The sequence below is a fragment of the Filicampus tigris genome, chromosome 5 (assembly GCF_054856515.1).
Source record: "Filicampus tigris isolate MCC_2025a chromosome 5, RoL_Ftig_1.0, whole genome shotgun sequence".
NCBI classification, from domain to species: Eukaryota; Metazoa; Chordata; class Actinopteri; order Syngnathiformes; family Syngnathidae; genus Filicampus; species Filicampus tigris.
In genome coordinates, this window is record NC_141221.1 from 23569722 (window position 1) to 23594792 (window position 25071).

Genomic DNA, 25071 nt, shown 5'->3' on the forward strand with positions numbered 1-25071 from the left:
TTGCATATTTTAAGTAAAGTTGATAAAAATCAATATATATTATTGATAAATATTCAATACTTAATAAAAGCAGCACGTGACATGCTTTATGTTTTGACATTGTTTGTCGTGCCTGCTATTTTAAGTGTAAAAATGTTTTTTTTTTAATTACATAAAAAGTGAACATGTGCATGAAATACTTTGCATAACTGCAATACCTGTATCAGAATGAATCAGCAGTACTGCAATAGTCGTACTTGACAGCATGAATCTACTGAAGTGTACCATTATACTCCAATGCAGTGGGAGGCAGTGCGTTCTTTTAACGTTGGCGGAAAGATAATTTTGCTGTCACAAGCGATCTAACGACAGCCGGGACGGGGAGGACAGGCCAGGAAGAAGCTGCCCACTACTGTTTTTGTTACGAGGCAACAACCTAAAACAACACAGTGAGTGTGTCTATCATCCAAGCAGTCAACGCAATAATAGCTAGTCACTTAGCCGTTAGCATCACAGTCTGCTGTGACGCTGAAGTAGGTTAGGCTGAACGCTCAAGAAGCTCAAGAGCAGTCTTGCATTGTTAGCACGTAGCACCAGCTAGTGTTTTACATGGCGAGTCACTATCTTCAACAAGCGAATTATTCGTCATTATTGAACAAACCTTTGTATTTTTTTGAACTATGTTACACTGGCAACATGTCCACAACTCAACATATTATGTGGGAATTAACGAGAATCTTACTCACTGTATTTACTAATTATGATTCGTGTCTCGTCTATAAGATGCTGCAATAACACTGTATTTTCTTTTAATAACTTATCCTGAAGTCCGTCTCACAAATGTAGTTTGATTCCCCTTGATAATTACCAAAGTGCAATGGCAGTATGCTTGTAACCAAATTTTTAATAATCACGTTTCTTTACTGTCACGCATGAGTATTTATAGGTTGCAAAACTACATACAGTAGTCTCTACTTAAGTGGAATTGCAGATACGTGTGTAGAAATGCCAACTCCTTAAAGTAAAACAAAAACAAGTAGACTAAAATGTGCTTATAACAAAAATCTAAATAAATCTTGTCTTTCAATTAGCTACATTACACGTTTTTATAATCACACGGCATCAAACTGCTCTGTAGGGCTGGGCAATTTTGGCTGAAAAATGTATCACGATATAAGTAATTCATATTCACAAGGGTCGCGGGGAGTGCTCTAGCCTATCCCAGCTGTCCTCAGGCAGTAGGCGGGGCACACCCTGAATTGGTTGCCAGCCAATCGCAGGGCACACAGAGACAAGCAAACATCCGCACTCACAATCACACCTGGGGGCAATTTAGAGAGTCCAATCAACTTACCATGCATGTTTTTGGAACGTGGGAGGAAACCGGAGTACCCGGAGAAAACCCATGCAGGCACGAGGAGAACATGCAAACTCCACGCAGGGCCGGGATCGAACCCACGACAGCTGAACTGTGAGGCGGACGTGCTAACCAGTCGCCCACCGTGCCTCTCACTCACGTGAACTGACTTACAAAAAATGCTGAATTAGTTATTTATCGTACAACTGAAAAATTCACCCTAAATTTGTGTTTTTCATGTTAGACACATTTTTAACACCTGAAGCTTGTGGGGTTTTAGCTGCCACAATACATTACACACTTACCACAAACCTTTCTTGAAGCAGACAGTACATGAAGAGAGTAAGAGTTCAGTTGTTGGAAAAGTATATACTCACGTACCGATACCTTAAAAATCTACTAGTGTAAAGTAACAAAGTATTTTTATTTCATTACTTTCCATCTCTGGGCATATCACTGCTGTCGGGTGCCATCCTTGTACCTCCAAAATCATCACTTTTTAGGAGACCCCGTCACCCCAAAAACTGCATGTTTAGTGCATTTGTTGACTGACCATTAATCATTTGTGAAAAAATATTAAATTGACCAAATTGTTAAATAGCTGGTTCCGGCCCGACGCCAGTGGGTATGTGGCCCATTTGCTTAACCGTTGTATTGATTGATTGTTGGTTCCACCTTGAGAATAGTGTGGTCTTAATTGTAATCGTCAATTCGTCAGTCAGTCCATCAGGGGTCCCACCCCCCAAAATAACAAAAGGTCCGTCACTGATAGAAGCGTGCAGTAACAATTACTCTGTTGAATGAAAATCCACTTCCATCAGTGCTTAGTCTGTCATTTTCAAAAAAGTGCCCCATCAATTGTCAGGAAAACAGGTGTCCATCAGTCTGACGGAATGCCCACCTCTGGTAACAGCCTTATCCCGGGATGGCTAAAAACAGATCGATTTTGCTACTTAACTCATATTTCATATTAATCACATTGCCTTGTTTCAACTAGTAGGCCTGCACAGAACATATTCTTGGGAAAAAAAATATGTTTGAGTTGACTTCCTCTGTGAGGCGCCTTTTGACAAACTCCCAGCGGGCTGCCATGCACCTTTTAGGAAGGAGTGCTTGGCCTGATTGGTGGCGTGCTGCAGAGATGGTTGTGCTTCTGGAAGGTTCTCCTCTCTGCACGGATAGAACTCTGACAGAGTCACCATCGGGTTCTTGGTCCCCTTCCCAACTAAGGTCCTTGTCCAACGATTGCTCTATTTAGACGGGGCTGCTAGTTCTACAAAGAGTCCTGCTGGTTTGGAACTTCTTCCATTTATGGATGATGGGGGCCACTGTGTTCATCGGAACCTTCAAAGCAAACTTTTTTTTTTCTGTGCCTTTCCCTAAAATTTTGTCTTGAGATAATCCTGTGTCTGAGGTCTACAGACAATTCCTTTGACTTCATACTTAATTTGTGCTCTGACCTGCACTGTCACCTGTGGGACCTTATATCGACAGCTGTGTGCCTTTCCAAATCATGTCCAATCAGCTGAATTAATCACAGGTGGACTCCAATTAAGCTGGAGGAGCCTCCCAAGGATGATCAGTGGAAGCATGATGGAGCGGAGCTCAATTTTGAAATTGGTGCCAAGGGCTGTGAATATTTTGTGATTTCTTAGGTTTTCAATTTTAATAAATAAGCAAAATATTAAAAAGCACATTTCTCACAGTGACATTACGAGGTGTCGTGTGAAGAATTTTGCAATTTTGCTGCAACATAACAAAATGTGCATACAGTGTGAAGTGCTGTGTATAATTTCCGGATCACTGTAATATGACTATAAACCAGGGGCGGAGCATGGGTATGCACAGGCCCACCCAGATTGGCAGACTGCCCACCCAGTGAGATTCATGAAAAATATATGTTTTTGAATTATTGTGAAATTATTTTTTAATTTGCGTTTTGTTGTGTTTTTTATTTTATTGAAAAGTAAGAAGGGCATAATTGCGGTTGTCTATGGAAGTGTTTTTCAAACTTTTTTGAGTCAAGGCACATTTATTTCATTGAAAAACATCCCTCGGCACACCACCAGCTGAAATTGTGAAAAAGAAAAAAGCTTATTTTAACAATATAAGTCTTATATTGTTTAGGCATTTTTTTAACATTGAAGAATGACGTTATGAAACATGGGCCTGTTTGGATAAACATGCGTCACTAATTCGCTTGTCTCCAAACAAAGACAATTAGCTACCTGCTTATGCTGCCACCTACTGGTATGGAAGAGTACTACAATGTAGTAAAGACATGATTACGCTGCCAGGCACTAGACCGCACAAATTAGATAATTTCCCGCGGCACACCTGACAATATCTCGCGGCACACCAGTTTGAAAAACACTGGTCAAAGGAATATCTGAATGTCACATTATTCAGTTTGTCATTTTATTTGAATATACAAGGTGTCGGGACAGGAGGATGGTGTTCAGCGAAAGAAACATTCAGGCCCACCCTGATTTTTCCAGGCCAACCCATTAGTCACGTTCTGGCTCCGCCCCTGCTATATACCTAATTTGATTAAACATATGTTTGCACTGGGAATCAAATTTCCATTGCTTATAAAATTAATGATGGTGTTCATACTTCAACAGGTGCGTGATTGCCACCAGTAACTCACTATGGCCCAGAACCAGGTGATCCTGCAGTTCCACTTTGCCACTTTTGGCGACTCCATGCTACAGAAGATGAGCCTCCTTCGGCACCAGCGACGCTTCTGTGACGTCACCGTCCGCATCAATCAACTTAAAGTCCCCGGTCATAAGGTGGTGTTTGCCGCTGGTTCGTCTTTCCTCAGAGACCAGTTCATCCTTCAGCAGGACTCCAATGAAGTGCAGATCTCCATGATCCAGGAGGCAAAGGTTGGCCAGCAGCTGCTGCTGTCCTGCTACACGGGCCACCTGGAGTTTCCGGAACTAGAGCTGGTCAATTACCTGACAGTGGCCAGCTTCCTCCAAATGGGCCACATTGTTGAGCAGTGCACTCAAGCACTGAACAAGTTCATTAAGCCGCAGCCTCCCCACAGGCTGGACGATAGTGAGATGAGAAGAGCAAGCAAGGAGGAAGATTTGAGAGAACAGGAATACTGCCAGGTGCAGACTGTCCAGAAGGTGGAGCCCGGAGAGGATGACATCAGTACCGACGATGACGACGATGACGACGACGATGTCATTATACAGGCCAAAACCGCTCCTCAGATGTCCGACGCGCATCCCAGGCACGATGTGGGCGAGAGTGACATAAGCATAGTAAAGGTGGAGTGTGTGGAGGCGACCTTTCCCAGCAGCTCCCCAGCTGCCCTGCGCTCACCTGAGCCCCAACATTCCCTCATCAATTCCACTGTGGACAGTCGTGGGAGCGAAATGACGGCGCCCCCGAGCATGCCAGACGACCCCTTCGGTCCCTCTTCTCCGTCCAATCCCGCGGAGAAACCCAGCGCTCACCAGAGGAACTATGACAAACCACTCCAGTGGTACCATCAGTGTCCCAAATGCAGCCGCGTCTTCCGGCAGCTGGAAAAATACGCCAACCACCTCAAGATGCACAAGCTCTTCATGTGCCTCCTTTGTGGCAAGACCTTCACGCAGAAGGGCAACCTGCATCGACACATGCGCGTCCACGCCGGCATCAAGCCCTTCCAGTGTAAGATCTGTGGGAAGACCTTCACCCAGAAGTGCTCTTTGCTGGATCACCTGAACCTGCACAGCGGGGACAAGCCTCACCGCTGCAACTACTGTGACATGATGTTCGCTCACAAGCCTGTTCTCCGCAAGCACCTCAAACAGATCCACGGCAAGAACAGCTTCGACAACGCAAATGAAGCCAACCTGCACGATGGTGGGCCCGAGGAGAATGACGCCACTGGGCCCTTTTTCACTCACTTGAACAATTATGAGACAGACTTAAAGGAGACATACTATGGAAAATTGACTTTTTAATGTTTTTACACACATGCTTGGCTCTCTATAGTGCCTGCCCGCCCATCAAGAGGGAAATTAAACATCCAAGTACATTTTTAGATATCTGCCTAATTCTGAAAACGTGTCTGTTAGCAAGCTGTTCTACACTTCTGGCCCACTGTTATGAAACAGAGGGGCGAGTTTACGTAATAGCCAACCCCGCACCAAGTTTCTCAGCCAGCTATCACTATGGGTGTAATGGTTTTTGTATTCGTCCCTTACCTCGCATTTTGGTGGACGCAAACATACGATGAATACGTCTGATGGAGAAAAAAAAAAAAAAAAAGTCAACGCCTGAGACCAAGCGACCGCCACATTTGTTGTTCAACTGTGTGTCGGCGTTGTTCGACCTCCGCGCGGTATGTTGCAGGCAACACTTCAAACACGCTCGAACCAATCGGGTTATCTGTGTTGTGGTCGAATTTGTGTTTTGCCGAGTTGTTGTTTCCGAGGCTAATGAATGCATCGCGCGGCATTGTGCGGGCGAGAGGAGGAGCGGAGGACGAAGGAGAGGGAGCCGTGACACTCTGTGAACTTAACGGTTGTTGTACTGTATTGGCGTCGGCTGCGGCCCACAGTAGCCGGTTGGATTAATTGAACTACGTCTGACGGCGTGTTCTTGGAAGACGCTACAATGCTAACACATGTAAGACGGCATCACGCCGATACGGTTACCGGGGATAGGAAAAAGAAACCCGCTCAACACCAACAACTTATCCCCGCTACTTTCAAGCAGCCTGTAGAAGTGAAAGCAAACAGAGCCAAAGATATTAGTAATGACTGAAGCAATCGGCATATAAACATTCATGCGGCCATATGCTTTAGTCTAGGAGCCGGGCTTCAAACGTTTATTAAACATGCTGGAGCCACGTTACAATGTTCCATCCCGGACGCATATTAGCAAGACCGCGCTCCCTGTCATATACAATCGCACAAGAACCGCGGTGGAGCATGAGCTGTCCTCTGCTGCTCTAATAATGAAGTTAAAGTTATTAGCTTGCAAGTGCTACCTGATTTTATCTGCAACCTCATTCTATCCATACAAGAAAGGGTGTTTTCCTGTGTTTAATCTTTTTTTTATCATTATTATTATTTATGAACAACCCTAATGCGCAGGTTTTTATTCTATTTTGTGCTTTTATAACAGGGAATGGTTTTTGCTTCATAGCAAATTGAATTGTTGCTTGCTCTCTGTTAAAACCACCTAGTCTTATGCATTTGAGACTTATTGCTGTACCGAACCCGTACCGAACCGTGACTTTTGTGAACCGTTACACCCCTAGCTATCACTGTTAAAAAAAAAAGTTGAGAGAACTCACAATTTTAAGGCACTACACTTCGACACAATGTTAATTCAGGCAATTTGACAAAATGTTTTAGGCTTTGCTAACGTGAAAATAAGAGTTTACAGAACTACCTGTGCCTTGTACGTATTATCCCCCAACTTAAAGACAGAAGTAAAAACAACTCAGCAAATTGTGTTGGAGCAAATGACTTGCTTTGCTTTGTTGTGCTAACTGACATCCATCGTTGTCATAAATGTTGATCATTTCTATTTTCCATTTGTCCCTATTTAAATTACTGCAGGATGAGGACTGACGCACTGCATGATACAGATCTGCCCCTAAAATGAGCCAATCCCCTTATGGCAAGAAATATGTTGTAAAAATGCGTTTAGAATTCTTCATTCTTTGGATACTTTGTGTTTGTGTTACAGCTTTGTCGGTCCACAGAATTACACATTGTCACCATCTTAAAATAATGGCCTAAGTCCTATCCTGGTTTTTGTGTTTTCTGGAAAAACTATGGGGAAAAAATGACATGGGCCATTATTTTGGGAAGGTTACGGTTTAGTCAGCACAGCAGAAATTGTCACATATCTCTTTTGAAAATTTATAAACACACCTTCTGATGTATGTATTCATTCAAACAAACCAAAAATTGAAAATGTTACCCAGTTGATGTCCCATTGCAAGCCTCTGCATAGACTTTCCCTGGCTTTTCACGAATGCTTGCTTTAGGGGTCCTGTGTATTCATCAATGGTGGCAGTAGCAGTAGCTGTGTGGTTTATCAAGTACAGATCCAGTTTAGAGAAACTTGGGATTGGTAACATTGTGGCGAACATGAAGCTTCTCAAACTGGCACTGAAATGCAGTTGGGGACCGGAAACTGCCAATTTTGCATTGCCGTTCCAATGTCAATTGGTGTAATGATATAATGACTTCTGGGACACCCTTTATTTTGTCCAAGTGGTACTGCCCACTTCAGATGCACATTTACTATGACTATAGTGTACATTAGGTCACTGTGTTGCGTACAATGGCTTTAATTACTGTCTGTCTTTTTGCACTTTTTGTTTGGGGTTTAAAGTTTTAAAAATGTCAGTTTCCAGCTATGGTGCAGACTGCTGTCTGAGTACAGCTTAATGTCTGCAACTGATAGCCATTATGCCAAAAAATTTAGATGACCGCTTTTTATCAAAAATGTGAGACCAGTGATGCGTTTTTTTTTTTCTTGGTAGTTACAAAGTGACTGAAACTTACAAAAAGGGATGCTGCTGACTGTAAATCTCTCTCTTAAAAAAAGAGAAACAGATTTAATGCTTGAACTTGCTGAACTAGGCTTCTTGGAAAGTAAGCTGTGGTTGATGTTTTAAAATCACGATCACTGTGGACTTTCATCATATTGTAGATGCATTCATTTTGCACTTGAACTCTCATTACTGAAACATAAATTAAACTGAACAGAAAATCTTAAACATATCAGTATGTTATATATACTATACATATGTAGCATTTCATGTGTACAATATTGAAACGGTAGATACCAGGCGCTGCTTTATTAATTTAGAAGAAATGGAATGGAATGTCAAACTTTATGGACAGTTATGGAGTGGACAGTTCTTTCTCTTATCTTGTAGAATAAAAAATATTCTGTATTAGAAACACTGTTATAACTGTAGTTACAGTACCTATGTCATGCCTTCTACACATTGTTGATGTAAAATGTAATTGATGTTGAATATAATGACAATAAATATTTCAGTTATGTCCTTAGAGTAATTAAGTGATTTTAAATGATTTTATGTTCATATTAGTTGTATTTCCCTTGTTAATGAGGCGCGGCTTACTAGACCAGCAGACTAGTGTTTCTCAAAAAAGGGACAGTGGCACACAGGTGTGGCGTGAGACATGATCAGTGGTGCCAGTGGAATGTATCTTAATTTCACTTAATTTGTCCAAGAAATTTTATTAATTGCAACTACGTATTTGTTAACCGGGTGATGTCCCTGTATGACGTCGTGCTGCAATTTATACAACAGTGTAACAGTTTACAGCTTTGTTTTATATTAAACAGGCTGACCGAGAAAGTACATTTGTGAATAAGATGAGACTAGATAATCAGTATGACCGTACTTATTCATTTTGTGAGATTTTTTTATGGTTTTTCACAACAAAACCTACACGCACACAATCAGTACCTACTTGTAAACTGCGGAAAGTTATTACGGACTGGGATAACTAAACAAATAATCAGTATAACAATTCACTGACTGTTTAGTACCTGAAATTAAAGCACAAGTAAAGTTAAAATTGATAACGTACCACGTTTTTTTCCCCCTCTCAGAAATGTTTTCTCAACTGGTTTATGCACTTTGATTATAAAAAACAAAAACAAGTGCGTGCGCACTGTGTTCTTTTTTAAATTCATATCCGCTAGATGTCAATATATGCTCTGTAGTCACTTGTCATCCACTACAAATTGACTTTAGAAGAAGAAAAGAACTACGGCGAGCTAGAAAGAACCTGTAATTTAAGGGACTGCCGTTCGTATTTTGTTGAATTTTATAAATATTTGTCACATATATGTGTTTGCTTATTTAATCAATTTTAATGTTAGTGTGAGTCCGTAAATGAACCTTGGTGCGTGAATAAGCAATAATCTCGCGAGCGCATATTCATACTATCCTGCTAGCCAGGCAGCTAACGTTAAATTGAAGAGTTTTTCTCGACGAAAAATCGAGAATGAGAACTCTAACAGTTGAAACGCTCGAAGCGTAAACAACACATCTTGATTTAGGAAAGCTAGTCGGTGGATTTTCCTTCAAGAGAGACGACAGCAGAATGACAGGTGAGTGACACCAGCTGATGTAAACAACCCCACGTAGGTGTGGAATGACTAGCACCACATGACCAATAAATTCAAGAATGGTGGCTGTTTTCTTTTGACTAGATGATGCCGTCCTGCTGGATGTACCTGTCATTCAGCAGCTGTACCACTGGGACTGTGGTTTAGCTTGCTCCAGGATGGTACTCAAGTAAGCATCATTTTGCATATAATTTCCTGCAAAAATAGGAACGAAGTTGATTGTTTACCGTCAATTAAACTAATCTTTTAGTTGGGCATGAAAATTGTAATAACTGATTAAATCAGACATGGATATAGAGGTGGTGGGCACTGTGCAACACAAAGATACAGCAGGGTCAAATCTGCATAGTACATTACCAAAATAAAAAGAGCTGATTTTAAATACTGTTAGTGTTGGGCCAGTTACTTCCAAAATGTAATATGTATAAGTAACTTAAATTACATTAAGTTATTTGACAATATTTCTGCCTCGATTTGGAACGTGTTATACAATTACAATACAATACAATTTTATTTATATAGCGCATTTCATCACAGCTACAGCTGTAACAAAGCACTTTACATACAATACAATAAAAGGGCCATAATACAACAAGTGAAATCAATAAATTAACATAAAACACTATATACAATAGACACCGGAAAAGAGCCGAAAATTTCAGGTCTGATCAAAAGCCAGAGAATAGAAATGTGTCTTCAACCGGGTTTTAAAAATGGACAGAGAGGGGGCTTGCCTAACATCCAACGGGAGGTCATTCCAAAGGGAAGGACCAGCAGCCGAAAAAGCTCGATCCCCTCTGAGGCTCCACTTTGTTCTCAGCACCTTGAGCAGCGCCTGGTCCGCAGACCTGAGATTGCGGGAAGATGCATTGGAGTGGAGCTCAGAGAGGTAGGCCGGGGCGAGGCCATTTAATGATTTATCAACAAATAGGAGAATCTTAAATTGAACCCTAAAATACATTGGGAGCCAGTGAAGGGAGGCCAGAATTGGTGTCATCTGCTCCATCTTCCGAGCTCCAGTTAGTAGGCGGGCAGCAGCATTTTGGACCAACTGGAGACGTTTGAGAGAGGACTGGCTGACTCCAAAAAAAGTGCATTACAGTAATCTAGCCGAGATGTAACAAAGGCATGGATGACAGTTTCTAAGTGCTGATGGGAAAGGAGGGGCTTTACCTTAGCCATCTGTCCAAGGTGAAAGAAGCTTGACTTTACAACAGCACTGATTTGCTGGTCCAATTTAAGATCACTGTCCATTTTAAAACCCAAATTTGAGACTGTTGGCTGTAGATATGAAGCCAGGGGGCCCAGGTCAACAAGGTGGGATGCAGACGAGCCACTCGGACCGAATACCATAACTTCTGTTGTCTTTTCATTGAAATTCAGTGACATCCAGTCTTTGATGTCCTCTAGGCAGGACAAAAGTGGTCTTGTGGAGAATGTGTCTTTTTTGCTCAGCGGGATATAGATTTAACAGTCGTCCGCATAGCAGTGGAAAGAAATACCATGTTTTCGAAGGATGTAACCCAGCGGCAACAAATACCACGAGAACAGCAATGGCCCCAAAATGGAACCCTGTGGAACACCATACGATAGAGGGGCAGAGCAGAACTCAGAGGAACCTAGGCTAACAGAAAAAGTCCTGCCAGCCAAATAGGATCCAAACCACTCTAGAGCACACCGACTAATGCCCATTTGATGTTGCAAACAAGTCAAAAGAATACTGTGGTCTACTGTATCGAATGTTGCAGTCAAATCCAACAAAACGAGACATACGTAGTCTTTGGTGTCATTTGCCAGGAAGACGTCATTAAAAACACGTAACAGGCCTGACTCTGTGCCATGCATCTTCTTGAAGCCTGACTGAAAAACCTCCATGACATTTTGTTCATCCAAGAAAGATCTTAACTGTGAGTGCACCACTTTTTCCAGAATTTTAGACTTGTAAATGGGTCTAAAATTGGATAGCACAGCTTGATCAAGGCCAGTTTTTTTCAGCAGGGGTTGCAATACAGCGTGTGTTTGAAATGTTGGGGGACTACACCAGAAGACAGGCTGCTGTTGATGATGGCCAAAACAGATTTACCAATAGTCGGGACAATCTCCTTAAAGAGGAAGTCAACGCAAACATATTTTATTCAAAAATATGTTCTATGCAAGCCCACGAGTTGAAACAGGGCATTCTGATAAATATTGCGTTTGTGGAATAAGTGTTAATCCACTCGTTTTTAGCCATCTCTGGGGGCAGCCATTTTGTCTTCTGTTGACTGAAAATGACATCACTGCTCACAACGACCAATCACGGCTAAGATTCAGAAAACAGGTCAGCCGTGATTGGTCGTTGTGAGCAGTTGTGATGTCATTTTCAGTCGACAAGACAAAATGGCCGCCCCCAGAGATGGCTAAAAACGAGTGCATTTTGCTGCTTAACTTGTATTCCACAAATGCAAAATTAATCAGTATGCCGTGTTTCAACTAGTGGGCCTGCTGGGAACATATTCTTGAAAAAAATATGTTTGGGTTGACTTCCACATTAAAGAAGTGTGGAGGAATGGAGTCATAAGGGGAGCCCGATGGTTTCATATGGCAAACCGCATTTTTTTCATAGGGAAAGATTAAAATGTAAAAAAAAAAATCAGAGATGGCCACTTTACCCTTTTTTTGCCAGACTGTCCTCCGTCCGCAACCTGGGTACCCTTCGTCCTTGACCCTCCGTCCTTATTCATAAAAGTAATCTTCCTCCGACCCCGTCCGTCCTCATCCTTTTAAAGTACTTCCGTCCTTATGTAGAGGGACGGACGAAAACCCACTTTGGTGCTTGCTTAGTCTGTCATTTTAAAAAGACTTCTCGTCCTCCGTCCGTCCATCCACAACAAATACTCATCTGTCCGTTCCGTCCCTGGGACGGAATGTCCATCTCTGTTAATAATAATAAATCAGCTACTAAAAAACAGTTACTGTTCCGCACCTCTACAAGACTGTGAGTCTACTCTTGTCAGTCCCTCCAGGATTTTGCTAAATTGCGATTGTAACTATGAAAGAAAAATCAAGAAAATCAATCAAAATCGCACTTTCCCTTAATTTTGTTTAAACACTGCAACCTTCCCGTAACGACTACATTTTAAAAATGAATGTCACGTAAGTTTGGGGGTTATTTTGTCTGAAATGGCCCGCGGGCGTCCTTCTGGAAATAGAGGTGGACCTGAATTCACAAAGACAATCACTATGTCACATCCTGTTTCAGACGATGAGGAACGTTGACGACAGAGAGACGTTGTGCAGAGAAAACGCAAAGCATTTACCAACTAAAAACACGGCATAGGACTGTGCAAACTGCAAACCAATATCCGGACCTCCTGCACAAAAGCAGGAGTATTTAGTTGTAAATGCAGTGTAATAATCGACTATAAAACATGGCACCATCGACAAGCACTTCACGTTCCAATTACACGTTAAAGGTTTTGAAAGAAACATGCACTTTCTACAAATCCTCACGGAGGCGATGCAAGCGAAGTCTGTCGGGAGCACAGAACGAATTAAGGTGAGAAACTTAAGTTATATAAAATGTGTACGTGAACGTGTGTTGAGCCTAGAGTTGGGCAATATGCTGAAAACTCCCTTGTGTACTTGTGTACAAAATCTCATTTGATTATAATCACACTAAAAATGATTGATTCCACATGCTCCTAACAACATTCACAAATTGTTTTGAACAACAACATTCACAAATTGTTTTGAACATTTGATATATTGCCCACCTGTAGTTATTTCACAGTACAGGCTGATAATGTGATATTACATTTTATCAAGGCACAGAGTTGGGGGGGGGGGAAAGTCGTCTAAGAGTGCTAAAGTTTTCACTTTCTTGTCAGATCTGTGAAACTATCAACATCCCATTGTCCGTTAGTGACCACCCAGCTATGAGAAGATCCCCAAAGAGAAGTCATCAATGGAGGAGCCATTCTGACTGATCATCAGCTTCAAAAAAATATTTAGCTGCAGTCTACCAGAAAGAAGAAGCACTGAGGAGCCACATTGAGAAAAAGACTGTTGCCGTCATATTTGATTCAACTCCAGATGCTGAGAAGAGATGTGTGCCAAATATTACCTTTTCAATAAAGGAAATACACATTTGTAAATATCTGTTGCTTTTTCAAACATCTTTTGTAAAAATACACTTAAGTTTGCTTGATTGTTAATAGGGGTGTAACGGTACATGTCGGTGTATTCACACACCGGTTTGGGTATGGCATGTTTGGTTCTGTCCATTTATTAGCGCGAGCTTACGCACGGGCGCTATTGACTGTTGCATGCGGGAGAGGAGAGTGGCGGCACAAAAGTGAGAGCCAGAAAAGAGCCAGAGCTCGAAGGTCCCCCCGAACACTGCGGTCTCCTGTTTTTTACAGATTGTTAGTCATCCACTTGAGTCCATTCATGCTTTTGAAGACTGTATTAATTTCTAACAAACAGACAATAAACATACAGTAAGACACGGTAAGAGAACCATTTGTCTCCGTTTTTTGCGATATATATTGCGATATTAAAAATAGAAGAATTTTCACCAGATGACTTGAATATATTTGTTTGGGAATAATTTGGTTAACTCACCATGACATCATTGTATTCATATAATATCGTTTAATCCAGACTAAGGGGGTTCATCTGTGAATGATGATTGCTGTATATAAAAGGGATCACAGAGGTCATGTCTCTGTAATATAATAGATTATTTAACATTGTATTTCACACTTCAATGTAAACAGCAGCAAAATATTAAACATATTTTAAACAAAAAAAATAAAAAGAGCTGCACTAGACCCGACTCATTTAAAAAATTAGAAGAAAGTAAAAAACCTCTAAAGCAGCAGCAGAGTTATGAACATCTTTAAACTAAACTATAAACTATAAAATGTAAAAAAAAATGAAAAAGCAGGTGTACTAGCACCTGAGTTGTTTACAAAAATGTAACATTACAATTAAAAAAAAAAGTTTGTGAAACTGCAGTAAAGTTGTAAACAAATTTTAATAACGTGTATATATGTGTGTATATATATATATATATATATATATACATATATATATATACACAAACGTACGTGTGTGTGTATATATATACATCATTACATCCCTATTGGTAATACTATACAACAAAAAATAACTAATTGTGCGTAAAACATTGGGTATTACAGGCGATCACAGTTGAGCTTGTGTACTTGTGGCCTGGCAGGTACCTGCACCCCATCAGTGACGAGCAGTTTCAGAGAGCATGCTGGGACCTGAAAATGACTGAGAGTGTGTGGACGATTGACCTGGCCTACCTCATGTGCCATCTAGGAATCAAGCATTGCTTTTGCACCCAGACGCTGGGAGTTGATAAGGGCTTTAGGAATCAGGTACCTTTCTTCAGACAGTGATGAAATTCAATTCAATAAAGATTCTGACTCGACCCATCAATCCATCTGGTTTGTAATGTTTGCGCTCTGCATTGCAGTCCTTTTACAAGAAACATTTTGATACGGAAGAAGATCGAGTGAATGAGCTTTTCCTTAAAGCTGAGAGCAAAGGTGTGGTTGTGAAGAAATGGTACGTATTTGATTTACACTTGAAAAATGCAAATAGTTGTTTAGGCCAAGCAGTGCGGGTGGATTCGTGTTGGTGTTTTTACATTGCATGTTGTTCTCACCTTGCTTGAGGGTTTTTTTTTCCTCAGGGTATTCTGGCATGCATATTGCATTCTTTGATTACTTGTTCACAGATGTCAATGTGAGTGTGAATGGTTGCTTGTCTCTCTGTGCCCTGCATTTGACTGGCAACCAGTCCAGGGGTTACCCCGCCTCACGCCCAAAGTCAGCTAGGGTAGGCTCCAGCTCCCCACCAAACCTAATCAGAATAAGCGGTTTAGAAAATGGATGCATGGTTTTGCCTTGAAGCTCATCACATAAATGACCGAGCAGTTCTGTATTCTTCCACCCGCAGCTCTGTAACCGTTCAGGAAATCGAGTCTCATCTAGAAGAGAACCACGTTGCCATCGTGCTCGTCAATGCCGTCATCCTCACGTGTGAACTTTGCTCTGCACCCGTCAAATACTGCTGCTTCCTCCCTGTGGGCCAGAAGTGTTTCTGCAGGAAACCAGAGTATCAGGGGCATTTTGTCGTGCTGCGCGGTTTCAACAGGACCACTGGCTGCATCTTGTACAACAACCCTGCATATTCTGACCGTGAGTAATACCGCATGACTTCATGGACAGCAATAATCATTTTACTGTCACATGAAAATACTTCAACTAAAGAGTGTCTACATGTGTATAGAAACCTTGACAAAAATCAAAACGTGATATTGGCGATTACCAATTAAAACCATTTGCTCTGTTTATTTCGAGCTGCTGTTAGATTAAAAACCTTACATTGTGTGTGTGGCTGTGTGTGTGTGTGTGCGTGCGTGCCTGCGTGCGCTCACATGTGAATGTAGGGGTGTGCTGCACCACTGTCAGCAACTTTGAGGAGGCTCGTCGGAGCTACGGGACAGATGAGGACATCCTCTTCATCTTTAAAGGCAGCTGATATGGATTTCGTATCATCTTAATGCATACAGTGAACTTGTTGAGCAAGTGGATATCCTGCTTTACCTCCATCTCCCCACCACCCATCATTGGTGCTAATGAGTCAAAGCCGCTCATGTGAATCAGACTTTAATGCCTCTACTTCCTCTACTACATCAAACGCCACTCAGCCTGTTAAGGAATTAACTCAATCGGTGATTCTTTTAAATTATGCTTTTTTTTTTCCAGATGAGCGGATCATTTTACTATGAATATACTATTAGGATTTTTCACTGTCTTGCTTTTCATGAACCTGACAGGAGTATTCAGAGACAACAGCTGAATTGTGGTCAATTCTGACCTAGATTAGCAGTTTTCAGGAAGTGGTTTCCGCATTCAGGTTTCAGGATGTCGTGATTTCTTTCATTCATATATTTTTGTGTTTTTCAACTCAGCACTACTATTTTAAGTCCTCTAACTCAACTTTGTGTCACATTTTGATCACATGAGAATAATTGCAACAGGGAAACTAGTTGGGCTTTGAAGGTCTCAGGTAATTAAAATCTGCCTTACAAACTTAAGATGACGGATGCTATCAGAGGTGTATTGATTTAACAATATAATTATTGTTAATTATTGTAGCTGCAGTTGGTAGTGCAGGTGTAAAACTGCACTGCATCATAATGAAAAATGGTGATTCCAATATTTTGTCTCCACACGAGGGTAGGAATTTTAGAAACACTTTATAAACTCAAACTGAGCATTAATTTATGATTAGCATTGTAACGGAAGTATCTGTAATGTGCGCGCGTGTATAGGATGTCCTAAGAATGCATAGATGGATAATCTTGTGAGGGCAAATTCAGGTGCACTCAATGAGGTTCCTTTGAGTGTATATTATGAACCAATCTCTGGTTTTATTCCTCCTAAAGGGAAATTGGATTCCATGAAATATTCCAAAGCAGCATCTGCCTAAAGAAGAACATGCATGAAGATTATGAACTCACCTGTGTTCACATTTTCTGTTAAGATAAGCTTCAGTAAAAGTTTTTTGTTTTCGTGGAAACAACAGCTGGAGCATGTAACGGGCAAACCAAGTGTCACACACAGTTGTTCATTGTTGATGAGAATGAACAGTTTGCCATGCAATTTTGTTTCCAAAATCATTCAAAGACACTCATAACACACAATTCTGTTGTTTAAATTAAACATTTAATCATACACTTGCGATTCTTGTGATTTTTAAGAGAACACAGAGTCCTGCATATGTTTAAGCCCTACTTTGAAACTCTGACTGGTTATAACCAGAGATCACACATTCTTACATTTGAATTTTTTTTTGAAGAAGCCATAACCGATTTAATAAGACATTCACAATGTCATTGTAAAGGCCTTCTTGTGTACCTGCACGAGTCATGACAATCTTTGAGACGAACTAAAATGTGACTCACATTCGTGTTGGAAGATCTATTTAGAAGGTAATTGTATTCTCTTGAATACAAAATAAAAAAACCTGGGATTTACCATTTCCTCATTAATTAAGTGCTGACTGAGTGACATATTCTCCCGTTCGCCCTAAAGTAATCCATTAAGCGCCTTTTTTGCGCACTTTCAAGGCGCAGCGATTTTCCCGTCTAGGCTTCTGACACACCCACCACGCATAACCGGTGAAACATATCGGAGCCACCGAGGAGGCGTGACCCACTGAAGTCTGAGGATGCCTGCAAGTCCCGGATTGTGGAGTTGACACATGTAAATTTCATTGAGATCCATTTGGAATATATTCCACACTTTAAAGTGACAGTATCTGGAATGTTTGGATTTTTCAATGTTAACTTTTTTAAAAAGCCCACTATTAATTTCAGTCGTATGCAAAAAAATGGGGCTCATCTTAAAAACAAAAAAACAGGTGAGCCGTGATTGGTTGTTATCTGAGCCCTGAGCGACATAGTGATGTCATTTTCAGTCAACAGCAAATGACAAAATAGCCACCCCCTGAGATGGTTAAAAACAGATGGATTTTGCTGCTTAGCTCATATTCCACAAAAGCAACATTAATCAGAATGGCGTGTTTAGACTGGTGGGGGCCGCATACAACACATTATGGTGAAGAAATGTTTTGGGTTGACTTCCACTTTAAGTGTCTGGGAAAATGTGCACTCTTGACAGATTTGTCAAGAAACGCCCTGATTTCAACGGTGCTCCACCCATGGGAGAATCTCTACGCAGCCCAAAAAGTGAGCAGCAACGCCTTTTCTGACTTGAAGGGGGAATATCATCACTGTCCTGTAAAAAACACGTATGTCCTTTTTTTTTTTCAATATTGGTATTTTTATATGAATGGTGTTTAGACATCGCATTATTGTAAAAATAAAAAATGTGTCCAAAATTGGACATAAGTGTTTTTCACAGGACAGTGACGATATGCACCTTAATGACCATGGAACAATCTTCGTCCTAAATTGAAAACAGTTAAGAACCCCTTCTGTGGGGGATTCATTTTTGCTTTCATCTATTCCTTTACTATTTGTGGCTGGAAGTCATGTCTAACAGCCTTGGTAAGAGCCTCAGCGTACTCAGGGTATCGCCCAGTCATCTACAGGGAGAAAAAAAAGAGGTAAAAGTCAGAAAAATTCGTATCAGAGGATAAATCCACAGTGAGTATGAGACTTTGACTGCCAGAAGTTGGCAATAAACTTGTTACCATACAACCACCTTGTGTTAGTAAACAAAAATAGCAACGTCTCCCAAATAAGAAGCTACTGTATGTGTGAAGTAATCCACTTATAGTTTGTTTACCTTGAAACTCCATTTGTCACTGATTTGGCGGTTCAGGTTGAGGTCTAGTTCTACTACCAGTAGTCCGTCACGAGTTCTAGAAAGCCCCGGGGTGCGGCTACCATCGGGAGCAGCCACATAACTGGATCCATAGAAGTGTCCAAAGTCATGGTGGGCTGCAGACAGCACCAACAGCAATGTATGATGCGAATGTTGCCTATTTACTTACAGGACATTGTATGTCACTACAAAGTCATACAATTTGCAAGGCATGAAACCTTGCTGTTGCTCACAAATACTCTCTTCAGTCTTCCACTACTCTTTCCCATAATTGCATTGTGTGGCTCATCAATTTGATTCCTCCACAGCTCATGGGTCTCTGTACATCACCTTTGTTCTTCAAAATGGGCATCAACATACTTTTCCTCCATTGCTCTGGTATCGTCATGTCAGCCAGCTTCCTAGCCTTTCTTGCCGTTGTCCCAATAGTCAAAGTCCCCACTCTCAAATCTAAATAGGTTCTATTCTTTCCTTCCCTTTCCGCCTACGAACCCAGTTTCCACCTCTCCTTACTATAAAATTGTGTCATCTACTTTCTAGCTACACACAGTATAGAAAAGGGGTGAAATTAGCTTCACACTTTGATCTTAAAGTGGAAGTCAACCCAAACCTATTTTTCAAAGAACATGTTCTATGCAAGCCCACAAATTGAAAGAAGGCATTCTGATAAATATTGCGTTTGTGGAATAAGACTTAATCCGCCTGTTTTTAGCCATCTCATGGGGCAGCTATTTTGTCACTTCTGTCAACTGAAAATGACATCACAAATGCTCAGGGCTCAGGTAACGACCAATCACGGCTGACCTGTTTTCTGAAGTTGAGCCGTGATTGGTCGTTACCTGAGCCCTGAGCAACTGTGATGTCATTTTCAGTCAGCAACGGCAATAAAATGGCCGCCCCCTGCCATGGCTAAAAACAGGTGGATTTTGCTGCTTATATTCCACAAACGCAATATTAATCAGAAGGCTGTGTTTCAACTAGAGGACCTGCTGGGAACATATTCTTGAAAAAAAAATATGTTTGAGTTGATTTTTGCCTTTAAATATTGTTGTGTATATCCTAGGTGACGAGGTGAATCAATTAATCTAATGCTTTGTGGTTTATACATCCTTTCATTGAGAAAAAAACTCAGTCCGATTCAAATGTATTTTTGCTTTAAGTAACATTGAGCATAAAGGCCTATCTTTAGAATTTGGACTTTATTACGTTGAGAAAGAAATATCAACAGCAAATGCATTGAAATTCTGTTAAAGTCCTACCTTTTTGTCCGTCACCAGATGTAAATTCACTTTTGAAATGCTCCTGCATGAACCAAAATGTGTTATTGATCACGTGCTAACTACAAACAAGAATATGAAACAAATCATATCAAATACAAACGTAAAAAGTTTACAGGGGGGACTGACTTACTGTCCCAACTCGATTGATTGCGCAGGTAAAACAGTGGTTCGCTATGGCTGCGTTTCTGGCCTCAATGGGCCACATGGGCTCGCTAGACAAAAAAAAAAAACACAGTATTGTAATATTGTGAAAAGACAGTGATGACATTCGGCATATTAGTATCAGCAATCAATTTATGCATGCATCCTTCCAGCCATTCAGTTCCTCGCAATCTCTGTACCCAACACCCTTGTGTAAAAGTAGTTAGTTTAAAAAGATGATTAAAATACTTTAGTAATTCATTTGATATTGAATGACATAATGTTAAAGCAAAACTGTGTCATATGTCAGTTTTTGTTGATTATGGCGGCGCCATGTGGACAAAAGTGGTAGTGTTTTGACAAGTCAACCACGTTTCCCATGCGCGCCAGCGCGTAGTATCGTGAAATCCTGAGCTCTCGCTGGCCTGTAAGTTGGACTGAATTACATTTCCATTTCCAGTGGCTGTGTGAAAGATGAATAGCGATGGGGGAATAAATCTAATTTTGTTTAAACAATACTTTTGTTTTTTTGTTTGTTTTGGGGCTTCTGCCATGACACCAGTAATAGCGTAGACGTTCGAATCGATTTCCGTCCTTATAGCGAAAGGAGGAAGTGAGCATGCCATAAAGCAATTCAGGACATTCGTATTTTTGTGTGTGTGCCAGGGCTGATCCCATCCTCCTCAAAGTTGCTTAGTGCCAGTAAAAACGATAAACCCACACCCCCCTCCACACACCCCCACCCCACCTGGGCATGACAAAAGTTCCATTCAACTACTTGTAAGTCAATGTTTCATCAAAAGAGTTGTGAAAAAAATGTATTAAGGTTGAATTCTTGCCCTGTGCTGCTTTAATATATACTGTATTGCTAATTTTAGAAAAACAACAATCCTATTCTTAAGTCAAACCGTCAAGCAGTGCTTACCTTAGGGCACCAACAGTAGCAGAAGGATTAAAGATGATCTCGGCTCCATTCATACTGTACATGAACCAGTTAAGGGGATGGTGGCGCCCGTAGCAAATATTGATGGCTATCTTCCCAAACTGTGTTTGGAACACTGTATGGCCAGTGTCACCTTCCATATAATAAGTCGACTGAGAGCAACAAAAAAAAAAAAAAGACAGTTTCTGTAAAAATCTACCGACAGTCAAGGAGTGTAAAAGAAAAGACATGCTGACCTCATTAAAGTCTCCAATTCTGGGGATATGATTCTTCCTGCTCTTCCCCAGCACATTTCCCGAGTTGGATATAACCACCGCTGTGTTCCACAGAGTGTTGTGAATCTCGTCCCGCTCCAAAATTGGGGATACAATCACCATGTTGTATTTTTGGGCCAACTGGCGGGGGAATCACAATATTATTCATTAAGCTCACGCACTTAAGCAGGGATGGGCAACTGGCGGCCGAATCTCGGAGTGCTGGCCCCCTCATTAATATTTGAATATTTGTAGTAACACAGGCCATCAACTAATAGTGCTTCCATTGGGTATTTCTCCAGCAGAGAAAATGAGTGGGCACGTGATGGTAAAAAGCAGGGAATTATGTCTTTCAGGTAAAATGGGAAGCATGTTATTCGCTCAGCAAATTTAAAAGCAAGCTAATGTGCCTAGTTTGCTTAGAAATTCTACCCATCCATTATTTGAACAGCTTATCCTCATGAGCGTTGCATTAATGTTTAAAAAAGTCACAACAACAACATGTTGTACAAAGGTAAATGTGGCAAGTACACTAGTGGCCCCCTTTTTTTCCCCACAAGTACCGTTGACAGATCATTTAAAATGCATGAGAAGTTACTAAAATCAGTGTCCTCCAAAATCACAATTTAACACCATTAATAGTGTTGCAAAGGCGAATGGTGGCTAAGTATGGCTACAGGCTTGGAAAAGCAGCTGTTGTTAGGATGGCAGAGATGCACAAGGGCTACTTTAACAAAGCAGAGTCAGCTAAGTAAGTGTCTTAAGTGTCTTAAGATACTGTGACGTACATCCATCCATCCATTATCCATGCCGCTTATCCTCACGAGGGTCGCGGGGCATGCCGGAGCCTATCCCAGCTGTCTTCGGGCAGTAGGCGGGGGACACCCTGAATTGGTTGCCAGCCAATCGCAGGGCACACAGAGACAAACATCCGCACTCACAATCACACCTAGGGGCAATTTAGAGAATCCAATCAACTTACCATGCATGTCTTTGGAATGTGGGAGGAAACCGAAGTACCCGGAGAAAACCCACGCAGGCACGGGGAGAACATGCAAACTCCACACAGAGAGGCCGGAGTCAAACCCACGACCTATGAACTGTGAGGCGGACGTGCTAACCAGTCGTCCACCGTGCCCGTGCTGTACATTGGTTCAATAAAAACAGGAGTACATATTTTGTTCTTATTTAAAAGGAGATGCAATATGAGGAAGTGTGTGATCCCATGTGGTGCTGACGACAAATTGCGCCCCCCTCCATCATTTAATTTGCACTAAACCAAAGCACGTCTTCCTACAGTATTATATTAAGTGGATCACAATCACTGTTCAAGTTTGATGGGACGGTAGAATCATGATTCAGGGAAAACAAACATGTCTAGTAGCATCAATTTCAGACTGATTTATGAATCAAATCAGATGTTACAATACTTTTGTCCCTAATGTGAGATATCTGCTCGCTCACCTCCTGGCAGAAGCGTGTGGTATTTCCATTCTCAGCAGATTCTGCAAATTCCGTCCACGGTTCTTTCTCACGCGTGCAGAAAGCAAACGGCATGGCTACATTCGGCAAAATGCAGGTCAGTTTTCAGTACAAAATCAACGCAGAAAATCATGGCTACACTTACTCCACGTTTCCTGAAAGCAGATAATGTTCACGCCACACATGGCCGCTACTTCCACTATTTGACCAACCCGGTTGTGCATAGCGTTGACCTGTTGGCAAAGACCAGTGTTGTGTTAATTAATTCAGGGAATTGTGCGTTCTGGTTCTTCCCATCAGCTCCCTGACCTGGTCCGCGACGGGCGCTTGTGTGGGCAGAACAATGCGGTGCTGAATAAGTCCCACTCGAATCTTTCTGGGCAGCCTCAGCTGTTCTTCAGCAGCCGCAAAGCTGTAGCCTTTCAGCTCAAAGTCACCTTGCCGTGCAGCCTCCAGGGCACCTGCTGGGAGGTCCAGCGTCCTATATGTAGATGATATTCATAGTGCAGCTCTTTACCAATACAAAAAAAAATGACAGTGCTTGCACTGAGTTAAGAAGTGCGCACGTGTTCCAACATGGATGCGCCTTTGGAGTTGAAAGTTGTTTTGGATTAACACATGCGCTGATGTGTTGTAACGGTCAGTGTAACAGATTGGTTATGTGTAGTAGCTGAGTTTGTACAAAGTGTTGGCTATTCTAATTGCCTATTTTACTATTCATGTTTTCCCTGATTGGTTGCTTAAAATTGTATTGTGACTGATTTTCACCTAATACAACTTCACTTACAACAACTTTGTGGTATTTAAAGAGAAAAAACCCAAACATATATTTTTTTCAAGAATATGTTCCCAGCAAGCCCACTAGTTGAAACATGGCATTCTGATTAATATTGCGTTTGTGGGAATATGAGTTCAGCAGCAAAATCCACCTGTTTTCAGTCATCTCAGGGGGCGGCCATTTTGTCATTTCTGTCGACTGAAAATGACATCGCAACTGCTCACAATCACGGCTCAGCTTCAGAAAACAGGTGAGCCATTATTGGTCGTTACCTGACCCCTGAGCATCGGTGGCGTCATTTTTAGTCGACAGAAGTGACAAAATGGCCGCCCCCAGAGATGGCTAAAAACAGGTGGATTAACTCTTATTCCACAAACGCAATATTTATCAGAATGCCCTGTTTCAACTAGTGGGCTTGCATAGAACATATTCTTGAAAAAATATGTTAGGGTTGACTTCCTCTTTAAAGACATTTTAAGAATGGAGTAGCAGTGCCATAGTTAAATGCTTCCTTTATTACAGTAATTAAATATACAAGAGTTTAAAGACAGCTTTGCTTTTTTGCCAATACTGAGATATAGTTGGAAGTTTTGCCAACATCTAAGCTTCCCTATAAAAATACACTGTGTAGGGTCTGCACAGTGTACTGTATTTGTCTACACTGTAGACCTTTCATGTTTGCCTTGGGCAAAACAAGCTGTTTATTCGAGTGCAAAAGTGTAAAGATCACACGGCAGAACAAACTGAGCAAAGTCCACGTCACTCATTACAATGAAATAATTGACAACAACAAGATGAGGCACAAGAATGTGAAAAAAAAAAAAATGACAGCAGCAAACTATTGCAACTCACGTGGTCTCCTTGCCAAATAAGATGCGTTTGACCTCTTTCAGCTCAGCTTTTGGAATGTAAGTCTCCAGAGTTGTCTCCAGCGATTGAAATTGGTCCGCAGACATTTTTGCAGATCCTTCAGGTTTGGAGGATTCAGCGCAGCAAAAACTGTCAGTTTCTTCTAGTTTTTGTACCGTCGTCAGTGCTGCGTCACACTGACACACCTCTTCTCACAGCTGTTTGCTAAAGTTGCTTATTAACGGACTTGGAAGGGCTCTTTTTTCATGTGCACTCACAATCAAATGATTGAAATAAATCAGAATTGCTTCTGCAAAGTTTCAGCAAGAGCAAGAAATATGACATCTGACATTTGCCATCAAAATGATTCAACTCACGCAGGGTTTTTGGACAGCAATGACAAACGTGAAGATGACCAAACTGAACATAATATTCAGCTTTTAATGATTAATGCCTGAGTTACAAAATGATTCAACTTCCCTTTCTGTTTACTGG

The 25071-nt window shown here is 41.3% G+C and overlaps 3 protein-coding genes across 4 annotated transcripts; 2 read left to right on the forward strand and 1 right to left on the reverse strand.

The window, feature by feature from the left end:
- The first annotated feature begins 283 nt into the window (after positions 1–283).
- zbtb26 (zinc finger and BTB domain containing 26) lies at positions 284–8376 on the forward strand. The gene is made up of 2 exons (XM_086032094.1): positions 284–428; positions 3961–8376. The coding sequence occupies exon 2, from the start codon at positions 3988–3990 to the stop codon at positions 5302–5304; it is 1317 nt and encodes a 438-aa protein (XP_085888220.1). The 5' UTR covers positions 284–428; positions 3961–3987; the 3' UTR covers positions 5305–8376.
- A 734-nt stretch (positions 8377–9110) lies between these two features.
- Positions 9111–17232, forward strand: gucd1 (guanylyl cyclase domain containing 1). 2 transcript variants are annotated; one of them, XM_086031383.1, is made up of 7 exons: positions 9111–9457; positions 9560–9644; positions 14700–14865; positions 14964–15055; positions 15290–15328; positions 15449–15690; positions 15942–17232. In XM_086031383.1, the coding sequence occupies exons 1-7, from the start codon at positions 9451–9453 to the stop codon at positions 16031–16033; spliced, it is 723 nt and encodes a 240-aa protein (XP_085887509.1). In that variant the 5' UTR covers positions 9111–9450; the 3' UTR covers positions 16034–17232. The 2 variants fall into 2 exon arrangements, with proteins under 2 accessions (XP_085887509.1, XP_085887510.1); XM_086031384.1 differs by lacking the exon at positions 15290–15328.
- On the reverse strand, positions 17202–24981 carry upb1 (ureidopropionase, beta). Its single transcript, XM_086031382.1, has 10 exons — positions 24580–24981; positions 23259–23430; positions 23095–23182; positions 22932–23026; positions 21450–21608; positions 21196–21365; positions 20260–20341; positions 20109–20151; positions 18811–18965; positions 17202–18607 (listed from the first exon to the last, which is right to left on the reverse strand). The coding sequence occupies exons 1-10, from the start codon at positions 24681–24683 to the stop codon at positions 18524–18526; spliced, it is 1152 nt and encodes a 383-aa protein (XP_085887508.1). The 5' UTR covers positions 24684–24981; the 3' UTR covers positions 17202–18523.
- Between the last annotated feature and the right edge of the window lie 90 nt (positions 24982–25071).

Bases quoted from the DNA above. Each gene is read 5' to 3' on its own strand.
- zbtb26 (XM_086032094.1), top strand. From the start codon at position 3,988: ATGGCCCAGAACCAGGTGATCCTGCAGTTCCACTTTGCCACTTTTGGC.
- gucd1 (XM_086031383.1), top strand. The intron at 14,866-14,963 runs GTACCTTTCTTC...TCTGCATTGCAG, and splicing joins ATAAGGGCTTTAGGAATCAG to TCCTTTTACAAGAAACATTT. The intron at 15,056-15,289 runs GTACGTATTTGA...ACTGGCAACCAG, and splicing joins GGTGTGGTTGTGAAGAAATG to TCCAGGGGTTACCCCGCCTC.
- upb1 (XM_086031382.1), bottom strand. From the start codon at position 24,683: ATGTCTGCGGACCAATTTCAATCGCTGGAGACAACTCTGGAGACTTAC. The intron at 21,366-21,449 runs GTCAGCATGTCT...TGTTGCTCTCAG, and splicing joins GAATTGGAGACTTTAATGAG to TCGACTTATTATATGGAAGG. The intron at 20,152-20,259 runs GTAAGTCAGTCC...TGGTTCATGCAG, and splicing joins CAATCAATCGAGTTGGGACA to GAGCATTTCAAAAGTGAATT.